General features: G+C 41.2%; 2 protein-coding genes across 3 annotated transcripts in view; one reads left to right on the top strand and one right to left on the bottom strand.

Annotated features, from left to right (window-relative positions):
• The window catches only part of GMNN (geminin DNA replication inhibitor), a 76,250-nt gene extending 76,136 nt beyond the window's left edge, over positions 1–114 (bottom strand). Inside the window, exon 1 of the mRNA XM_039462718.2 lies at positions 10–114. The gene's annotated coding sequence lies outside the window, so the exon portion shown is untranslated. The remainder of the gene's footprint in view (positions 1–9) is intronic.
• A 338-nt stretch (positions 115–452) lies between these two features.
• On the top strand, positions 453–17,359 carry C4H6orf62 (chromosome 4 C6orf62 homolog). Of its 2 annotated transcripts, none has more exons than XM_074398528.1 (5): positions 453–1,497; positions 5,050–5,226; positions 6,978–7,100; positions 12,208–12,342; positions 16,012–17,359. In XM_074398528.1, exons 1-5 carry the CDS (start codon positions 1,456–1,458, stop codon positions 16,135–16,137), a joined length of 603 nt encoding a protein of 200 aa, XP_074254629.1. In that variant the 5' UTR covers positions 453–1,455; the 3' UTR covers positions 16,138–17,359. The 2 variants fall into 2 exon arrangements, with proteins under 2 accessions (XP_074254629.1, XP_039318510.1); XM_039462576.2 differs by lacking the exon at positions 453–1,497 and adding an exon at positions 2,028–2,830.
• Positions 17,360–20,338: the final 2,979 nt, after the last annotated feature.

The following is a 20,338-nucleotide window of genomic DNA, read 5'->3' as shown; positions in this document are numbered from 1 at the left end:
CAGCCTTACGCTGAGAAGCTGACGAGACTCGGAAGTACGACTCCATCCGGGTGTTTTGTTGAAGAGGGCACAGGGCGTGCTTTTATGATGTCATCGGGGCGGGGCGAAGCGCCAACTCCGGAGGCTGGGACTTCCTGAAGAAGAGGGGGCGGAAGGAGTGGCGCGGAGACCCTTTCCACGCCCCTTGAAGATTCCATGCAGGAGGAGAGAGGAGTCTCAACTCTCAAGCTCCCGTTTGAGGAGAGATTGCTGAAATGGAACGCGTTAACTTCAAAGACTCAACTTTTAAAAGACTTGTTACTATTCTATCCTCTTGATCTGTTTTCCTCTTTTTTGGTAACCTTGAAAACTTTCCTATCTCCAATCCTTTCTCCCCCTTTGATCCTGCGCAAATAGTGAGGTCACGCAGTTGCGCAGTCGCAGTCGCACCGGGGCGGTGCCGGTGAGAGGCGGGTGACGCAGCGGCCGTCGCTGCCATTTTAAGTTGTTTGTTCTCGCTTCTTTTCTCAAACGCGACTCTGCCCCGGACCCGGGAGGCGCCCGAGGCCCTCGCCGCTTCTGCAGCCATCGGTGGGGGGGGGAACGAGGCGTTATCGCCGCGGACGCTCAGCAACCGCTTCGGCTTTTCCCCCCCTCCGGGTCTCCTCGACCTTTCCTGAGAGCCGGAATCCGATTGTAGGGGGAAGAAAGACTCAAGAGCAGATGCTTGAACTGAAATAACTTTATTTTGGGGGGTTTACTTCGCTGACCCTTAGCGCAGGGCTTCCTCTCCTTTCCCCCTCAGCCGCCAGTACCAATCCAGCTCCCCACCTTTCTCCTCGTTTTTCCTCTTTTTCTTTTTCTCTCCCTGTCGCCGCTGTCTCCGCGTCCTTCCCCTCCGTCGCCGCCCGGGGCGCCGAGCCAGACTATGGGTCCCAGGTGGGGGCTGAGCGGCGGCAGCAGCGCGGGCGGCCGGGTCACAGTGCGCACTGCAGCGGGGATGGCGGGGCTCAGTTGGCTGGTGGTTTTCTCTTGACATGGCTCCTGCCAGTGCTGCGAGCAGCGCCCCCGCCGCCGCCTCCTCTTTCGCCGCCGCCGCCGCCGCCACCGCTCCGCCCGCAGGCTGCGGCTAGAGGGCCCAAACCCCGCCCGAGAGTCGGTCCGTGAGTCCCGGGCTCCGCGGGGAAGGGGAGGGGATTTACCCGTCACCTACCCCGCCCTAGCTGCCTCGATTCCATCCCCTGCCCCTCGGGAAACAAACTAACAACCCCACCCTAAACAATCCAAACTTTGGAAACATGGTCTGTTTAACGTGAGAGAGCGCTAATCCGGGAACTTAATTTTTTTGGGGGGGAGGGTGGGTGGGCTTACTTCAGAAGTAATATTAACACGATTATTTTCTTTTTTTCCCACTGATCCTTCCCATTTTCCCTCTCCCGCCTACTCCACCCGGGCGGGAATTGTTTCCACGATGAAATGAGTGAAAACCTGAGTGATCCTGTGTCTCCCGTGGTGCGAGTGAGTCGCTGCCGCTGAAGGCAAGGGGTGGGGGTGGGACCTGGGGTGTGGAAGGCAGGTGGTCTCCGGGCACCGCCTGGGGTTTGGGAGAAGCACCCGCCACCTTTGCCTCAGCAATGCTCAGCAGAAGATAATTCGCACTCACCACCATCTTGAACGGGGGCAAATCCTCAGGGACGTCTCCCTTGGGGAATGTACGACTAGTTGCAGGGCTGGGGGTGTTGGGAACCCGGGCATTAATCAGGTCTAACCACAGAGCCGGAATAATTAATACCGTATTATATACCCCTTTTCCCTCTGCTATCATGATTCTCCTTGGCAGCCGCGTTAGCAGCCGCCTGAGGGTGAAAATGTGGGTGACGGGGAAGTTGGTAACGACTCCGCTGTTTTTTCTCATGGCTCTTTTGGGCAGCAGCTGCCCGCCCCCGGTATACACTGTAGTTGATTGCAGGGAAACCCTGTACCTCTCCCTTTCCTTCTCTACCGGTTTTGCACTTTCCTCTATGCGCACCACCAAGTGTAATCAATAACAAGCACTGACAATACATAGCAATAGTGAAATCTGAAATAACTAAGAATTAATTAGGTACTACAGCCATGGAGCTGGCTGGGTGAAATCTAATTGGATATTTCAGTTTCATTCACCTACCCTGTTTTGGTGTTTTGTTTGGTTTTGGTTTTGGTGGTTTTTCCTTTTTTTCCTTTGGAAAGCAAGGATCACAGTTCCCCCTCCCTGTTCCTTTTCTTAATCCCTTTTCTAAAAAGGGGGGGAAATCCGGATGGATTTGAGGGATTGGTCTGGTGTCAGCTGTGTTTTATTGCACACCTAAATCCTGATTATAGGCTTTTCATTTCTCCAGAAAGCCTTTATTTTGGCAGTTAAGCCAAATGTGTTTTCCAGAAAGTTAGTTCAAGTATTTTCTCCTCTTTCTTTCCTTTTTCCCCTCCCTTTTTCCCGGCTAACCCCAAGCGTTATTGTCCAAACATGACTGGACAGCAGCTTTTGTTTCTTGACCCTGTAATATGACAGTCTGCTAATATTGCCAGAAGGTGCAGTTTTTGGGTTACAGTCCTGATTTTCGCTATTCAGTCATATTAGCAGGAAAAAAAAAATGACTTGTTTCTGTTGTACTTGAGTCTTAAGAAAAAGTGCCCATAGTTTAGTGACAATTTCCAAAGGCTTTAGTACCACCTCTATTTCAAAATGGGGGACCCAAACTCCCGGAAGAAACAAGCTCTGAACAGACTACGTGCTCAGCTTAGAAAGAAAAAAGAATCTCTAGCTGACCAGTTTGACTTCAAGATGTATATTGCCTTTGTATTCAAAGAGAAGGTAATTTAAACTTTTTAATAGTGAATTAGCACAAGTGATTTTTGTAAGTGTATATTATATGTTACTCTTAAATTATTAATATTAAGTTAAAGAGTGGTTGAAAAAAGTCTGTTTTGTATGCTGTTTTTCACCCTTGGGGTGATTCTTCGAATTGAGCAGTTGCAGCATAACTGAACAAAAAGATCCTTGAGCGTTCATTGGTTTGGAAATACTTGAGTCTGAAACTTAGTACTAGTATACACTTCAAGTTGACATGGGGTGGGCAGCATTTTAAAATTTTATGTGGAGTTAACATAGGAAACCTTATGATGTAATTTAAAGGTTACCTAATGTAGAGTATAAATAAGATGCTTGAAAGTTTTAAATTGTATTCAAATTTTATATGCTAAAGTTAGCCTGTTTCTTAAACTTCATAATGTAGGTAACCTCTTCTCATATACATTTAATGAAGTAGAATACATCTTGACTTTGAGGAGCAATTAAATACTGAAATGGTTAATTTGTGTTGGAAGTGTGATTTTTTTTTTGTTGTTACTGTTTCTTTTCTACTTCAAGTTCATTTTGACTTGTATAGAACTGCAGTTTTTAAAAATTCAAAATGACTTAGAAGTAGTTTCATTTTGGGGGGCAGTGGAGGTCTTAATTAGGATTAGTTCCACAGTTAAATAAACACTGAGTTGTGAGTAGTGAAGGATGGAATGATAAAAACAGTATTTTTTGTGACTTAAAAGGAATGTTTTTAAAAATTACCAACAAGGCTTATTTGATCTGAGATGAGGTTATACATATAAGGAAATACTACTTGGATTTTGGTGCTTAAATTGTGAGCTAATTTGAGATGAGAAATAAAATCTTAGCATGGTATCTATTTAGTATTTGGAAGTTTTCCAGATTTTTCTCTGTTAACTCTTTTATTTACTTATTTTTGTAGTTGCGATGGGCCTCACTATGTTGCCCAGGCTGGTCTTGAACTCCAGGGCTTAAGTGATCCTCCCGCCATGGCCTTCTAAAGTGCTGAGATTACAGGCAGGAGCCGCATGCATGGCCCCAACTCTTAACTCTTAAAGGTTATTTGTATTTGAGAGCATTCTTAGCTGCTGAAGTATAGCATTGTAAAGTGATTTTGAAGTACTTTTTGAAGTGACTTTCCCAAGATTGGGTAGTATCAAGGATTTACACCCCCACTTTTTTGTTTTGTTTTGTTCTGTTGACAAGCTAAATTGATGAGATTGAATTTTAGTTGAAGATAATATGCTGTATGCTCTTGAAATAAATCCAAGATACCAGTGGTGAGACCTGATCTTTGTATTTAATGTGTAAATTGCCCCAAATTGCACCAACTAATTTTTGAACACCCATGATAATCTGATTTTATTCTGTGAATGGGCAGTGTCCTTGCAGTTGCTCTCAGTAGTTCATGATATATACCTAATAGTACAGAATTTTTAAAGGTAGGTTTGTGACTAGTACTTGGTCTTGACTGTTAAAAGAGAACTTTTTTTTTTTTTTTTTTTTAGTGTTTTAAATATTGATGGTTTTGGCTGGGTGAGGTGGCTCACGCCTGTTATGCCAGCACTTTGGGAGGCTAGTGCAGGCAGATCACTTAAGATCAGGAGTTTGAGATCAGTCTGGCCAGCATGGTGAAACCCTGTCTCTACTAAAAATACAAAAATTCCCCAGGTGTGGTGGCACAGGCCTGTAATTCCAGCTACATGGGAGGCTGAGGCAGAAGAATTCCTTGAACCCAGGAGGCAGAGGTTGCAGTGAGCCAAGATCACACCACTGCCTGGACAGCACAGCGAGGCTCCATCTCAAAATCTGTATAGATATAGATGGTTTTGATTATATAGTATCCAGAAAGTAATGGAAATTGATCCATGTAAGGAATAAAACAATTCGTTTGTGTGAATAGCATTGTTTTAAAATGGGTGAGATACAATTTTAAGAAGTATGGTGTAAAATAATGCTATGGATACCATTATACTATACAACTCAAGAGTTAAAAAAACATTCTAATGACAGCTTGTACATGTATGATTGGAGGGGAAGAGTGGGGGAAGACCAGAAGAAATTACTTATCTGAAAATGTGTTTTTAGCATATAAGTTACTTCAGGCAGTTAAACATTTTGTGGAGTTAAAAGTTACATGACATTGTAATACAAACCGAGTGTTAAAAGACTGCTTCTTTGTGTTAATATACCATTTTATTTTCTTGTAGAAGAAAAAGTCGGCACTTTTTGAAGTGTCTGAGGTTATACCAGTCATGACAAATAATTATGAAGAAAATATCCTGAAAGGTGTGCGAGATTCCAGCTATTCCTTGGAAAGTTCCTTAGAGCTTTTACAGAAGGATGTGGTACAGCTCCATGCGCCTCGATATCAGTCTATGAGAAGGGTAAGTTCTGCCTTAAGTCTTGACTTGATAAATTTCTGTGGATTAACCTTGTATTTCCCCCCTACACCCTTAAAGTGGGTAGTTATAATATGACCAATCTCTTCAGGTAAATTTGTCTTTGTGCATGTTGATAACTGGGATCATGACTTTAAACATGCACTGTGTTTACATAGGATTAGAAAAATACATTTTTGCCCCAGCCCAGTCTTATGTGGATGAAGTATATAAAGGAATTTCTTTTATCCATGTTAGGTGCTGACGATAGGAGTCTCTGGTTTTTTTTTTTTTTTTTTTTTTTTTTTTGAGACAATCTTACTCTGTTGCTGATGCTGGAGTGCAGTGGTGTGATCTTGTCTCACTGCAGCCTCTGCCCCTGTATGTTCAAACAGTTCTTCCTCCGGCTCCTGAGTAGCTGGAACTACAGTTGTATATACCACCACACCTGGCTAATTTTTTGTATTTTTAGTAGAGATGGAGTTCTGCCATGTTGGCCAGGCTGGTCCTGACCTCAGGTGATCTGCCTGCCTTGGCCTTCCAAAGTGCTGGGATTGCAAGTATGAGCCACTGTACCCGGCCAGTAGTCAACTGTTTTTAATAATTTAAGTGTTACGCATGAAGTTGTTTTTAAAATTTTTTTTTCTCCAGTTTCCTGGTTTCAAGTTGTTTTAAAGTTTTTTAGATAGGTTTGCTTTTTAAAATGTGACCTTAAATAAAACATGGATAACTTTCTCAAATTAGGCTCATAATGGTGTCTTGTTACTATTGTGGGATAAGTGACTTATGTCTTTGTTGATTGTATTTCCTTTTTGGGGGGAATACGAAAATAAGGAAGTTCTTCCAGCCTTTATAAACTTCTGCAACATATTAAAAGTTAATTTGGGCATACCTGAACCAAGAGATCCTCACAATTATTTGGGGAGAATGCTGGAGATAACCAGGTACTGATCTGGAAGAGATTTATATACCTTCAGAAATTAATATGGCAACTGCAGTAATGAAGCAGAAGTCAGGAATGGAGAAAAGTAGTTTTCTGTCAACATAAAAATAGCATTTCAGCTGTAATAAGATAGTGATTCATATTAGGAGTTGTAGGACATCTTTGTTAAATAGATTCCGATTTTTAAAGTTGGAAATAAATGTTCAGGGTCTGACAGCACAATAGAAATCAGAGTTTTTGTTGGAGTTTTCGCCATGCACAGATAAACCTAGGTCTTAATCTTAAGAGCATTGGACTGAGTATATGTGACTCTCTACGAGATAAAAATTAAAATTAGGGCCGGGCGCAGTGGCGCACACCTGTAATCCCAGCACTCCAGGAGGTCAAGGTGGGTAGATCACCTGAGGTCAGGAGTTCAAGACCAGCCTGGCCAATGGCGAAACCCTGTCTCTATTAAAAATACAAAAAATATTAGCCAGGGGTGGTGGCACACACCTGCAATCCCAGCCACTCAGAAGGGTAATTGAGTAAAATCGCTTGAGGAGGCGGAAGTTGGAGTAAGCCGAGATTGCACCACTGCACTCCAGCCTGGGAGACGGAGAGAGACTCTGTCTCCAAAAAAGAAAAAGTTAGGTCATGAGCTATTCAGATTGTATACAGTCCTATTATGTTTACCTCCTAAGATATAAAAAGATACATGGTAGGTCTTTTGTACTTATAGAATGTTTTTATAGGCAAACCCTGTAATTTGTGACATTACTTGATGTAGCTGTTTCTTTAAACGTAAACTTTTTTTTTTCTCATCATTTTCTAGGATGTAATTGGCTGTACTCAGGAGATGGATTTCATTCTTTGGCCTCGGAATGATATTGAAAAAATTGTCTGTCTCCTGTTTTCTAGGTGGAAGGAATCTGATGAGCCTTTTAGGCCTGTTCAGGTATTTTGATCTAAAATAAGTGTGATGAGCCTTTCAATATGTGAAAATTGCTAGAACAGAATAGGATGTCACTTGAGAAATTCTTTGAGAATATGCTTTCTGATGTTTTTATTTCAAATAGTCTCCCCTATTTGGAATATTGTGTTGCAAGAGAAGAAAGCATTTGGATTATAGAATCTTTTGACATTACGGTGGTTTCACACACAGCGTGGCTTTGAAATGATGGCTAGAGAAAATCTTTTAACGTGGACATTTACTGATTTTTAGAGGGGCCCACGGATGAGCTTCTGATGATCTGCGATTCTTGTACCCTTCACCACACACATCCTTCTAAAATAGTATATTTAACTATGCTACTTCCCAAAGGAGTGTGATTTGAATTGGGTAAATAAGTCATTTTCTAGAAGTTAATTTGTATATAAAATCATAGAGGAAATAAGTAAAGTTAATATTCTTAACTTTAAAATATTGCTGACTTTTGACTATTTGTCACTTGATGCACTGGACATTGCTCTAGCAAATGCCCCCTCTAGTGTTAACGGCATTTACTCATGTTGAACCCAATTTTATTGATAGGATGTTTGTGTGCAGAGAAGATGGAAATCCACCTAGTGTTAATGATGCTTAGTTGTAGGTCAGGTATAGCTAACTTTCCTTTTTTATTATATACATTTGCATGTATATGTTTCCTTTATAGTTTATGGTATATAGCCACAATTTTCTTAAAATAAATATATTTTTATAATCAGAAAAAAATAATGACATTAAGGACTCATTTTAAATACACTAAATCATATACTGGAAGGCTTCTTTAAGCTAATTGTGAGGATTGTCGTTTTAAAATTTTGTTTCTACTCATTACCCTGAAATATCTTTGTGGTGCTTTTGTCATAGACTATATAAGTTGATAACGCTTTTCTGCCCCCGTGGTGATGTTGCTACACATAAGCTCAATTATTTTTAATCTTTTAAGATTAATTCAACTAAGTTCCAAAGATAATACATCGGTTACATACATATAGAAGTATTGTATACAGCTGTCCTGACATATAGTGGTTCAACTTAAGATTTTTCAACTTTACTATGATGTGAAAACCATATGAATTCATTGTGCTCCTTGATTGATAGATCCAGATAAACTCACTGCAAATTGGAATTGTCATAAGTTAAAAAGTCACCTTTTGATTTAAGATTATGTTGAACTTACGCTGGTTTTATCAGGATGTAACATTATAAGTTGTGGAGCGTCTGTATTTCTGTCATTTAATGGATGATCTCTGACAGGAATGCTGGAGAATATTAATTGAATGTAAAAGGCAGGAAAATAAATAGAAAAGGCATGTTTAAAGTTCTCAGAGCAGGGCTGATAACTCTTTAACTGCTCTCTGGAAGTACTATTAGGATTTTGTTGCTTTTTAGTGAAGGGTTTCCCATTGGAAAATTGTAGGTCTGCTTATTACAGTTTGTTTTCAAATTTCTAATACCCTGCCTTTCCCACTGGGACCTTATTTGAGATAGTTAAGCTAACTTTAGTCTTGTGTCAAGTACTCTTCTTTTTTTTTTTTTTTTGAGACAGAATCTCACCCTGTCACCAGGCTGGAGTTCAGTAGTGCAGTCTTGACTCGCTGCAACCTCTGCCTCCTGGGTTCAAGCTGTTCTCCTGCCTCAGCCTCCTGAGTAGCTGGGACTACAAGTGTGCACCCCCATGCTCAGTTAATTTTTTTAGTAGAGACGGGGTTCACCACGTTGGTCAGAATATTCTCGATCTCTTGACCTTGTGATCGCCTGCCTTGGCCTCCCAAAGTGCGGGGATTAGAGGCGTGAACCACTGCACCCAGCTTTTTTTTTTTTTTTTTTAAAGATAGAGTCTTGCTCTGTTGCCCAGGTTGGAGTACAGTGGCATGATCTCAGCTCACTGCAACCTCTACCCCCTACTGGGGTTGAAGCCGTTCTTATGCCTCAGCCTCTGAGTAGCTGGGATTACAGGTGTGCATGATGATGCGCGGCTAATTTTTGTATTTTTTTGTAGAGATGGTGTTTTGCCATGTTGGCCAGGCTGGTCTCGTACTCCTTACCTCAAGTGATCTGCCCACCTTGGCCTCGCAAAGTGGTGAGATTACATGCATAAGCCACCGCACCCGGCCCTTAGACTTTCTCTTACTTTAAATGCATGTAATATCAGTCCTTAAAATAACTGGGTAGATAAGAGGAAACTGAGACAGAAATTAGGTAAATAACAGGCCCACGGCATTAGTTAAGCCTGAACTGACTATGCTCTTAACTCATTACCCTGTACTGTGAAAAGTTACTTATATTATAGCATCTTAAAATTCTATACTGAATATAAGCAGTATGATATAGGTAATAACTTTAGAAATTCAACTGTAGTATATAGGTTAATATTGTAAAAACTAATTTGCTTTTCTAAAGCAATTTAAAATGTACGAATATCCTGAATGAGGGGCCTTAAATATAACTCAGTTCTTTTTTTTTTTTTTTTGAGACTTGAGTTTCACTCTTGTTACCCAGGCTGGAGTAACAGCCTGGGTATGGTGCGATCTCGGCTCACCGCAACCTCCGCCTCCTGGGTTCTGGCAATTCTCCTGCCTCAGCCTCCTGAGTAGCTGGGATTACAGGCGTGCACCACCATGCCCAGCTAATTTTTTGTATTTTTAGTAGAGACGAGGTTTCACCATGTTGACCAGGATGGTCTCGATGTCTTGACCCTCGTGATCCACCCGCCTCGGCCTCCCAAAGTGCTGGGATTACAGGCGTGAGCCACCGCGTCCGGCCTTCACTTAGTTCTTAAAATGAGAAAAGGAATGGTAAATTTTAACTTGCAGTCCTCTTTTTTTTTTTTTTTTTTTTTGACTCTTGAATTTAATCAGTTTTTTGGTAGAGATGGGGTGTCGCTTTGTTTCCAAGACTGATCTTGAACTCCTGGGTTCAAGTGATTCTCCTGCCTCTGCCTCCCAAAGGGGTGGGATTACAGGCATGAGTCACTGCCTGGCCTTTTGAAGCCCTTTAAAATCTGAGTATTTGGGTAGTGAGGATATAATCAAAACTAGAAGAAGGATTATTTTTAAATACTGAGTTCTTCACAGTACTATGAAATGCTGGGAGGTACTACTAAAATGTATTTCTTCTTTCCTCTTCATTATTGATGCTACTGCCCAGGTTTGCTCCTCCCCTATTAGATTATTTCATTACTTCTCTGATGGGAATACTTTCATGCTGCTTATGAGAAGTTTTATGTGTGTTTGTACCATTTTTTCAGATAAGTGGATATTGAATATGATAGAACTGAAATGCTATAGATTTATGTGGAAGGCCATTTTCAGTCTCACTCTAAGCTCTTTTCAGTGTGATTTTTGGTTCTTTAATCTACCCTGGTTTTTTACCATATTGTAGCTTTGTTACTTGAACAGTACTTCAGTTTTTAACACATTTGTTTTTGTGTCTGTTCTGTTTCCTAGTATAGCTTTTTATTTTTTGAGATGGTGAGATGGGGTCTCACCCGGTCACCCAGGCTGGAGTACAGTGACAGTCATGGCTCAAGCAATCCGTCCACCTAAGGCTCCTGAGTAGCTGGGACCACAGGTGTGCACCACCATACCCAGCTAATAATTTTTGTATTTTTTGTAGAGATAGAGTCTCACTATGTTGCCCAGGCTGGTCTCAAACTCCTGGCCTCAAGTGATCCTCCTGCCTCAGCCTCCCAAAGTGCTGGGATTGTAGGTCTGAGCCACCACACCCAGTTAGCATTTATCAGACTACTTACCATCACTACTTTGCCTGGGGGAAAATTCTCTTAATCTTTTTGTTGTTGTTCGTTTCCTTCTTGTTGCCCAGTCTGGACTGCAATGGCACGGATCTTGGCTCACTGCCACCTAGCTTCAAGCCATTTTCCTGCCTCAGCTAATAGCATGCTTTTAATATGCTTATAATCATATTAAGAATTTAATATTTGAATTGTGCAGAAGTCCAGTTCAGTATCATTTTACATATAGTATATTGTGATGCCATATCATATTTTATGTTATGGTTTATAAGAAAAGCTCCTGGGTATAAAATCCTAGATAGCAGGAACTAATGGTTTTTTATTTCTTGCTGTTTTTGACATAACAAAGCAATAAAATTTGTTTGAACCAAGTGGACTAACAATGACGTGTGCAACTCAGTATTATCTAAATTTCATATTGTTAAATCTAGGTTTCTGGAATTCTCCATCAAGCCTGGTCTTGTCACGTAGCATTTGGTATTTCCCAGTACCTAAAAGATATTTTGTGGGAGGATGGAGGAAGTGTTCTGACTTAACTTGTTAACAGTCTTTTATAACTTCACATATTTTTGAAAACAACCCAAGGCTAGCTGTGGAAAAAATTCACATAAAAACATAGCCTGTCTGTGTCAGAACTATATTTTAGGTGTGGGCCTTACATTTCATTTAATCCTCTTAACTGTCCTGTGAAATGGGTTACAGCCTTACTTTGTAGATGAGAAAGCCTGAAGTTTAGGTAAGTTAAGGGATTCGCATAAGGTCATGTAACTAGTGAGTTGTGCAGCTAGGGTTGGAATAAACAGATTTTTTTTTTCAAACAGCAATTAACAGTGTGCCTCCAAATTGAAAGAAGGGAGACGTCCTTGGGGTTTAAAGTACTATGGTGGGAGTCACGAGCTAATAGGTTTGAAAATAAAATTTTATGACCATAGAGTACTGGGATTTAGTCATTTTGACGCAGAGCTTTTTTCTGATCAACTTATGCAGTGGAGTGTACTGTCCAATAGAATTTTCTGCCATTAAGGACATGTTCTGTATCTCAAAAGATTGTTCTTAATGGTGCCCAGTAGCTATATGTGACTATTAAGCATTTGAAATGTGGCTAGTCTTACTGAAAAATGGAATTATAACTGCTTTTGATCTCATTTTTGCCTGTGATGTTGGCTGTGAAGGTTTGTCATAATTTGTTTTTTAAAGAGGAAGAAATAACCATGTGTGACTATTGGTTGCTATATTGGACAACACAGCTATCTGCATATGGATGCAGGTGTTCCAGATAGTATAACTTGTTTGTAGTTAAATATAAATGTTGTATTTTGCAATTAGGCCAAATTTGAGTTTCATCACGGTGACTATGAAAAACAGTTTCTGCATGTACTGAGCCGCAAGGACAAGACTGGAATTGTTGTCAACAATCCTAACCAGTCAGTGTTTCTCTTCATTGACAGACAGCACCTGCAGGTAAGCTTTTGTTCATTTTTTTAAAACCACTTACAGGCTCATTCAAAAAACTTGTTTGTTTGGAAACTTTGTTATAAAAGTTACTTAATTCTGTTTTGTCCCCAAAACACTGCACTATTTTTGAAGTTACTTAAAAAACAAAAAATAGGCTGAGCATAGTGCCTCACGCTGGTAATACCAGCACTTAGCTGAAGTGGACATAGTGCTTGAGCTCAGGGATTCCAAACCAGCCTGGGCAACATGGAGAAACCCCATCTCTACAGAAAATATAAAAACTAACCAAGCATTGTGGCATGTGCCTGTAGTCCATTCCAAGCTACTTGGGAAGCTGAAGTGGGAGGATTGCTTGAGCTTAGGAGGCTGCATACAGTGAGCTGAGATCTTGCCACTGCATTCTAGCTTGAGTGACAGAACAAGACCCTGTCTCAAATAAAAATAATTTTTAAAAAGGTATTTCCAGGCCGGGCACGGTGGCTCAAGCCTGTAATCCCAGCACTTTGGGAGGCCGAGGCGAGTGGATCACGAGGTCGAGAGATCGAGACCATCCTGGTCAACATGGTGAAACCCCGTCTCTACTAAAAATACAAAAATTAGCTGGGCATGGTGGCGCGTGCCTGTAATCCCAGCTACTCAGGAGGCTGAGGCAGGAGAATTGCCTGAGCCCAGGAGGCGGAGGTTGCGGTGAGCCGAGATCGCGCCATTGCACTCCAGCCTGGGTAACAAGAGCGAAACTCTGTCTCAAAAAAAAAAAAAAAAAAAAAAAAGGTATTTCCTAGGCCTCACTGTAGAACAGTGGTTCCTAAATTTTGCTACACATTACAGCTACCTGGAAAGCTTTTTTATTTTTATTTTTTTTTAAACAAAAGGAAAAAACCCACTTCCTGCGAAGCTTTTAAAAGTCATGATTCCAGTGAGCAGTAGAGAACCATTGCCCTAAAGCATTTCTACCAGATGTGTGGGTAACAGATGAACATCACTTGGGAACTTGTTAAAAATATAGACTCAGACCCTAACTAATCAGAATCTGTACTTTAAACAGAACCCTCAGGTGATTTGAAATACATTGTATTTCCAGAAGCTGCCCTGACTTTTTAACTGTGAAAGGATAAGGGACATATATTTAAAAGATCCACATGTATTTCAAATAAGCACTTCCATTTGGGCACAGTGGCTCACGCTTGTGGTCCTAGCATTTTGGGAGGCTGATGGTGAGGACTGCTTGAGCCCAAGAGTTCAAGACCAGCCTGGGCAACAGAGTGAGACCTCATCTCTACAGAAAAAGAAATTAGCCAGACATTGTGGCATGCTCCTGTGGTCCTAGCTACTCTGGAGGCTGAGGCAGGGAAGGATCGCTTGAACCCCGTAGTTCAAAGTTGTAGTGAGGCATGAGAGCACCAGCACACTCCTGCCTGAATGATGCAGCAAGACCCCATCACACACACACACACACACACACACACAAACACACACACACACGAGACACCCCCACACACACACACACACACGAGACACCCACCCACCCCACTGCCAGCAACAAATAAGCACTTCCCATTTAAGCAGCAATCCCAAGGATTGCAATTTAATTTTTAGATGCAGCCACGTGTGTGTGATCTTGGACAGGTAACTTCTGTGAGCATGTGAAATTGATATTTACATTTGTGGACTTACTCTGACATCTTCAGAGTCCTTATTTTGCCTTTTAGAGATGCTAGATAGTGAAATAAAGATGAGCTTTGTAGTTAAATTGGGTGTTCAAATGGTAACTCCTTTTTTTTTTTTTTTTTTGAGACGGAGTTTCGCTCTTGTTACGCAGGCTGGAGTGCAATGGCACGATCTCAGCTCACCGCAACCTCCGCCTCCTGGGTTCTGGCAATTCTCCTGCCTCAGCCTCCTGAGTAGCTGGGACTACAGGCACGCGCCACCATGCCCAGCGAATTTTTTGTATTTTTAGTAGAGACGGGGTTTCACCATGTTGACCAGGATGGTCTCGATCTGTTGACCTCGTGATCCACCCACCTCGGCCTCCCAAAGTGCTGGGATTACAGGCTTGAGCCACCGCGCCCGGCCAACTCCTTTTTAAAAATAAGAGTTTTGATTTAGCTGGTAATAACTTTGGGGTTTTTGTTGTTGTTGTTGTTGTTGTTTTTGAAATGGAGTTTCGCTCTTGTTACCCAGGCTGGAGTAACAGCCTGGGTATGGCGTGATCTCGGCTAACCGCAGCCTCCGCCTCCTGGGTTCAGGCAATTCTCCTGCCTCAGCCTCCTGAGTAGCTGGGATTACAGGCACGCGCCACCATGCCCAGCTAATTTTTTGTATTTTTAGTAGAGACGGGGTTTCACCATGTTAATCAGGATGGTCTCGATGTCTTGATCTCGTGATCCACCCAACTCAGCCTCCCAAAGTGCTGGGATTTGGGTTTCTTTTAGTCCCTAACCTGAGTATATGCTTAAATCTTTTCTTTATTTTTTGAGACAGGGTCTCACTCTTGTCACCAGGCTGGAGTGCACTGTGATCATAGCTCACTGCAACCTTGACCTCCTCAGCACAGGCAGTCCACCTCAGCCTCCCAAGTGGCTGGAGTAGAGGCGTGTGCCACCACATCCAGCTAATTTTTGTATTATTTGTAGAGATGGGTTTTTGTCATGTTGCCCAGAATGGTCTTGAACTCTTGGGCTTAAGCGATCCTTGTGTCTCAGCCTCCCAAAGTGCTGGGATTACAGGTCTGAGCCACTACCCCCAGCCTTAAATTTTTTGTCTATTCTTCATCCTTTCACTGGTTTATGTTCTTACCACATCTGCTTTATCTTCCTGTATATAAAAATGACTTTAAACTTGTACTCAAATCTGTCCCCATGAAATGTCGTTTTTTTTTTAAATTAATTTATTTTTATTTTTATTTTTATTTGTTTATTTATTTATTTTGAGACAGAGTTTCACTCTTGTTACCCAGGCTGGAGTGCAATGGCGCAATCTGGGCTCACCACAACCTCCGCCCTCTGGGTTCAGGCAGTTCTCCTGCCTCAGCCTCCTGAGTAGCTGGGATTACAGGCACGCGCCACCGTAGAGATGGGTTTTCACTATGTTGACCAGGATGGTCTCGATTTCCTGACCTCATAATCCACCCGCCTCAGCCTCCCAAAGTGCTGGGATTACAGGCGTGAGCCACTGCACCTGGCCCTCTTTAATTTTTTATAGCAAGTTATCTCTGGTTTACTTCCTTAATTTTTTGGGGAGCAGGGAGGGGAGACGGGGTCTTGCTCTGTTGCGTAGGCTCAAGTGCAGTGGCCTAATCTCGGCTCAGTGCAAACTCCACCTCCTGGGTTCAAGCGACTGCCTCAGCCTCCCAGGTAGCTGGGATTACAGGTGCCCACCGCTACACCTGGCTAATTTTTGTATTTTTAGTAGAGACTGGGTTTCACAATTTTGACCAGGCTGGTCTCATACTCTTGACTTCATGATCCATCCACCTTGGCCTCCCAAAGTGCTGGGATTACAGGCATGAGCCACTGTGCCTGGCCTACTTCCCTAACTTTTTCTCTTTTAATTATGCATAAATTCTCTTAACTCTGTTTTTCCTGTATCTTACAGGGGAAGGTTTGTGGGAGATTGACTTCATGTGACCGTTATGTTAAAGTCTTATATATTAAAAATATATGTTTGCCCTTCCAGACTCCAAAAAACAAAGCTACAATCTTCAAGTTATGCAGCATCTGCCTCTACCTGCCACAGGAACAGCTCACCCACTGGGCAGTTGGCACCATAGAGGATCACCTCCGTCCTTACATGCCAGAGTAGAGTACTGATCAGCAAAATGGAGAAGATCAGAGAATGCAGCAGCATTTTTTTTCTTGTTTTCTTAACACTTTATTCTTTCAGAGTTTAAAGAAAATGGACTCATGCACAGAACACTATGCATTTTGAAACTTGTTCATCCTGGATTTTTTTAAATCATTTTTAGCTCAGAACTTAAAAAAAAATTAGATGTCTTCTGCACAGACTATGTGAAAGAAGATGCTTTGCATATTTGCTGCACTGCATCAGTATCTTACTAAAAATGTGAAATGAAAGGACTATATTGTACACTGAAATGCTTAAATGTATCTGAAAGCACAAGGTGATACTAATTTGTATGGTCTTCCCATGTGTGCTGGTTTTTGCCTCTGACATTTGTCATCAGTATTTAGAGGGTGAGAAGTGAATGTAACAGGTATAAATAACATTTTAAAAAACATAATAGCTTTGCTATAATCACAGTTGTTCCAGAGCACTGTCAGATTCAGTACTAATGACCAGAACTGGTTGTTTAAAAAAAGAAAACACAACCATGGGAAAGAAATCTTAAATGAAAAACGCATCTCATTGTAGGCTTTTGCCTCATATTTTACTGGGCCATGTTTGTTTCCTGGTACTCATAAATATATGTATTTTTTTTTCCAGATCTCTTTTCCCAAGTTGCTATTGTAAGAGTATTCTGCTGTGTGTGGATGCAGTTACACACATTAAAGCAGATCTGGAGTCTGAAGTAGCTATAAAGCAGCTATAAAACAAATACATTCATAGCTGCAGAAACCATGATAGGTAGAAGACTTTCCTTTTTGGTCTTGGTTTTGTTTTTTGGTTTTACAGAGAAGAGATTTTTATTACAAAGAAAATTCCAGTGAATTGTGCAGAAATGGTTTCTACACCCTCCGAAAGAAAAACTCACGAGGGTGTTTTGGGAGCAGAAAAAGGTTATAAAGTTGGAACCTTAAATTGTAAAATTAACCATTGAGTGTCAAAGTTCTAAAAGCAGAACTCATTTTGTGCAATGAACATAAGGAAAGACTACTGTATAGGTTTGTTTTTTTTCTTTTAAATGAAGAAAAGCTTTGCTTAATACTCCTTTGGAGTAAAACTAGTGCTTACCAGTTTCCGATTGTATTTAGCTTCTGGTTGGAATTCGAGGAAAAAAAAAAAAAAAAAGAAAACCTAAATAAAATAGGTGAAAGTTCCCTGACTGTTCAGGTGAATACATAAAGTTTGAAGTGTTAACTTTTTTTTTTTTTCCATTTCATTGATGTTACCGGTCACCTTAGGGGATTATTTCATCTGATAGGCTCGGGCTAAACAGTAAATTCAGAAGAAAAATACTGACAGTTGAGTGTGTAACTTCAACAAGAACAGGCATCAAGGATATACTGTCAGCTTTCAACAGCAGTCTGGCCTTATGCCTTGCTTCATGAGAAAATGCCATTCTTAATTTCAATCCTTTCAGGTGTCCTCTTACCATTTAAAAGTTAGAATTCATTTGAAATAACATTTTGAATGTTTGTTACAGCCAGGTACTGTTGTAAGCTCTTGTCTTAACCTCTCAACCTTGGGTGGAAATAGATGCAAAAGTTATGTAACTTGTTCAAGCTCAGATCGTAAGTAGTGGAGGATTTAAAACCAGGCTGTCTGGCTCTAGGGCCTGTGCTCTTAATTTATCATATTGAATTACACTTAACGTTCACCAAGTTAGGCATTTCAGCAGCCATTTAAGTTTTTATTTTTGAATACTTTAGAAAAGTTCCCAGGGTAACGTGAAGGCTCCTGTGTAATCTTTACTCTCTTTTATTATTTTGCCACATTTTTTTCATTTTCCCTACCTATATTTATACATATTTTCTGAGCCATTTGAGTTTGTGGCATACTTTGTGCTTCCTTAACCCTTCCTTAGTACTTTGGCATATGTTCTAAGTACAAGAATATTTCATATAACTACAGAAAAATTACCAAACTCAGGGCATGTGATACTTTTTACCATCCATATTCATTTTGTCCCAATATCCTTGGTAGCGTTTTTTTTTTAATCCCCCTGGATTACAGGATCATTGAATTCAGTTGCCCTCGGTTGTCTTTAATGTGGAAACAGTTCCTTAGCCTTTCTGTGTTTCGTGACCTCTGCGTTTTTTTTGGAATACAGGGCAATTTTTCTTGTAAATTGTTACTCATTTTGCATTTGAATTGTTTGTTCATGCTTAGATTGTCATTATACCCTTCTCAAGCATACTTTCTATCTTCTCTTCATTGATGTTACTTCTGAGTACATGGTCAAAGTGTCCTGGTTTTGTCCTATACATGGTATTTATTACTAGCAATCAACGTGAAAATATCCTGCTTTATGAGGAGCTCCCTTGATGCTTTCCAGACTAAAACCAGTCTTTGTGATGGTTACAAAATAGTGATTTTCCAAATCTACCCGTCCATTTTGAGCATTTGTTGTAAGAAAGGGTTCTATCTCTGCCATTTATTATCTACCTAAACATTACGGCCTCATTTTTTCCCCTCCAAATCATAATTTGCTTGCCTTTATTATTTTGAGCATCTCCTTACTTTCAGGCATGAGACTGTAACTTTTCTGTCCCAGCCGCAAACCCTGTTTGTTCAGGGACTTCAGGTTCCTTTAAGTGGGAAACTAGAAGTAAACTCCTGTATGCTTTTTGCTACTATGGAGTCCACTTCTTTCTGCCCTTTGAGTGGACAGATGAGTGTGCGATCTAATGTAGGGAAAGGATTTGCCATTAGCTGCTAATTTGATTGTTAAATTGACTTAAAGCTGCTTCCTTTCTAGTCTTTAGTCATGAAATGTTAAGACTCCCTGACATAGAAATCAAACTGGGTGCCATGGCTCACACCTGTAAGCCCAGCACTTTGGGAGCCAAGGCGGGAAGATGGCTTGAGCCTAGGAGTTTGCAACTGGCCTGGGCAAACAGACCTTATCTCTACAAAAATAAAGTTAGGCATGGTGGCACATGTCTGTGGTTCCAGCTACTCAGGAGGCTGAGGTTGAAGAATGTCTTGTGCCTGGGAGGTTGAGGCTACAAAAAGCTGGGATTGTACCACTGTACTCCAGCTTCGGTGACAGACCCTGTCTTAGAGTGCCACTGTCAGCTGTATTTGGAGACTTGAGAAATGAACTCGGTCTTTGCGGTACTGTAGACTGGGAGATTTGGGATCTGCATGGTTTTATTCTCGGTACAAGGAAAGGGGCTAGTAGCATGCTTTTTTCCCTTCCCCTCTACTGGACCATTTCCTGTATCACTAACTTGCTTTACCTCAAACTTTCTTGAGGTCTATTTTAGGCCATATGGCCCAGTCTATTTTATTTTTCATGATGGGCTGTAGTTCATATGTTTTGAAGTTTCCTATCTTAAAAAAGGAAATTAAGTATGGGGTAGCACTTGCTATGGTCTGAATGTGTGCCCCCTAAATTTGTATGTTAAAATCACAACCCCCAAGGTGGTATTAGCAGGTGCGGGTCTTTGGGAAGTTACTAGATCATGAGGGCAGAAACCTGAAAATTGGAATAAGTGCCCTTACAAAAGAGAACCCAGGCCAGGCACAGTGACTCTTACCAGTAATCCCAGCACTTTGCGGGGCTAAGGCAGGTGGATCACCTGAGGTCATGAGTTCGAGAGCAGTCTGGCCAACATGGTGAAACCCCATCTCTAGAAAAAAGTTAGAAAAATGAGCTGGGTGTGGTAGCACAGGCCTGTAGTTGCAGCTACATGTGAGGCAGGAGAATCACTTGAACCCAGGTGTGAGCAGAGATCGTGCCATTGCACTCCATCCTGGGCAACAGGGCGACTCTGTTTCAAAAAAAAAAAAAACAAAAAACAAAAAACCCAGAGGGCTCATTTGCCCCTCCCACCACATAGCAAGAAGGCACCATCCATGAGCCAGGAAGCGGGCCCTCATCTGACAGGATCTGCTGGGGCCTTCACACAGGACTTTCCAACCTCTAGAACCATGAAAAATTTCTGTTGTTCCCATAAGCTATCCAGTCTGTGATATTTGGCAATAGCAGCACAAACAGAAACAGTAATTTCTATTTCTCCTTTAGCTTAATACTGGACTTTGGTTTTAATCTAAGAATGGCCCTGCTAGCTTCTTTGCTTTACCTGTTTTCAAAACACATTGAGCTAAGAATTTTTCACCCAGTTATCACACGATTAAAAACGATGTTTAAAATGAA

This window comes from Saimiri boliviensis, chromosome 4, assembly GCF_048565385.1.
Source record: "Saimiri boliviensis isolate mSaiBol1 chromosome 4, mSaiBol1.pri, whole genome shotgun sequence".
Classification (NCBI taxonomy): domain Eukaryota; kingdom Metazoa; phylum Chordata; class Mammalia; order Primates; family Cebidae; genus Saimiri; species Saimiri boliviensis.
Note: the sequence above shows the minus strand (reverse complement) of the source record. Positions and strands in the feature narration are given on the sequence as shown.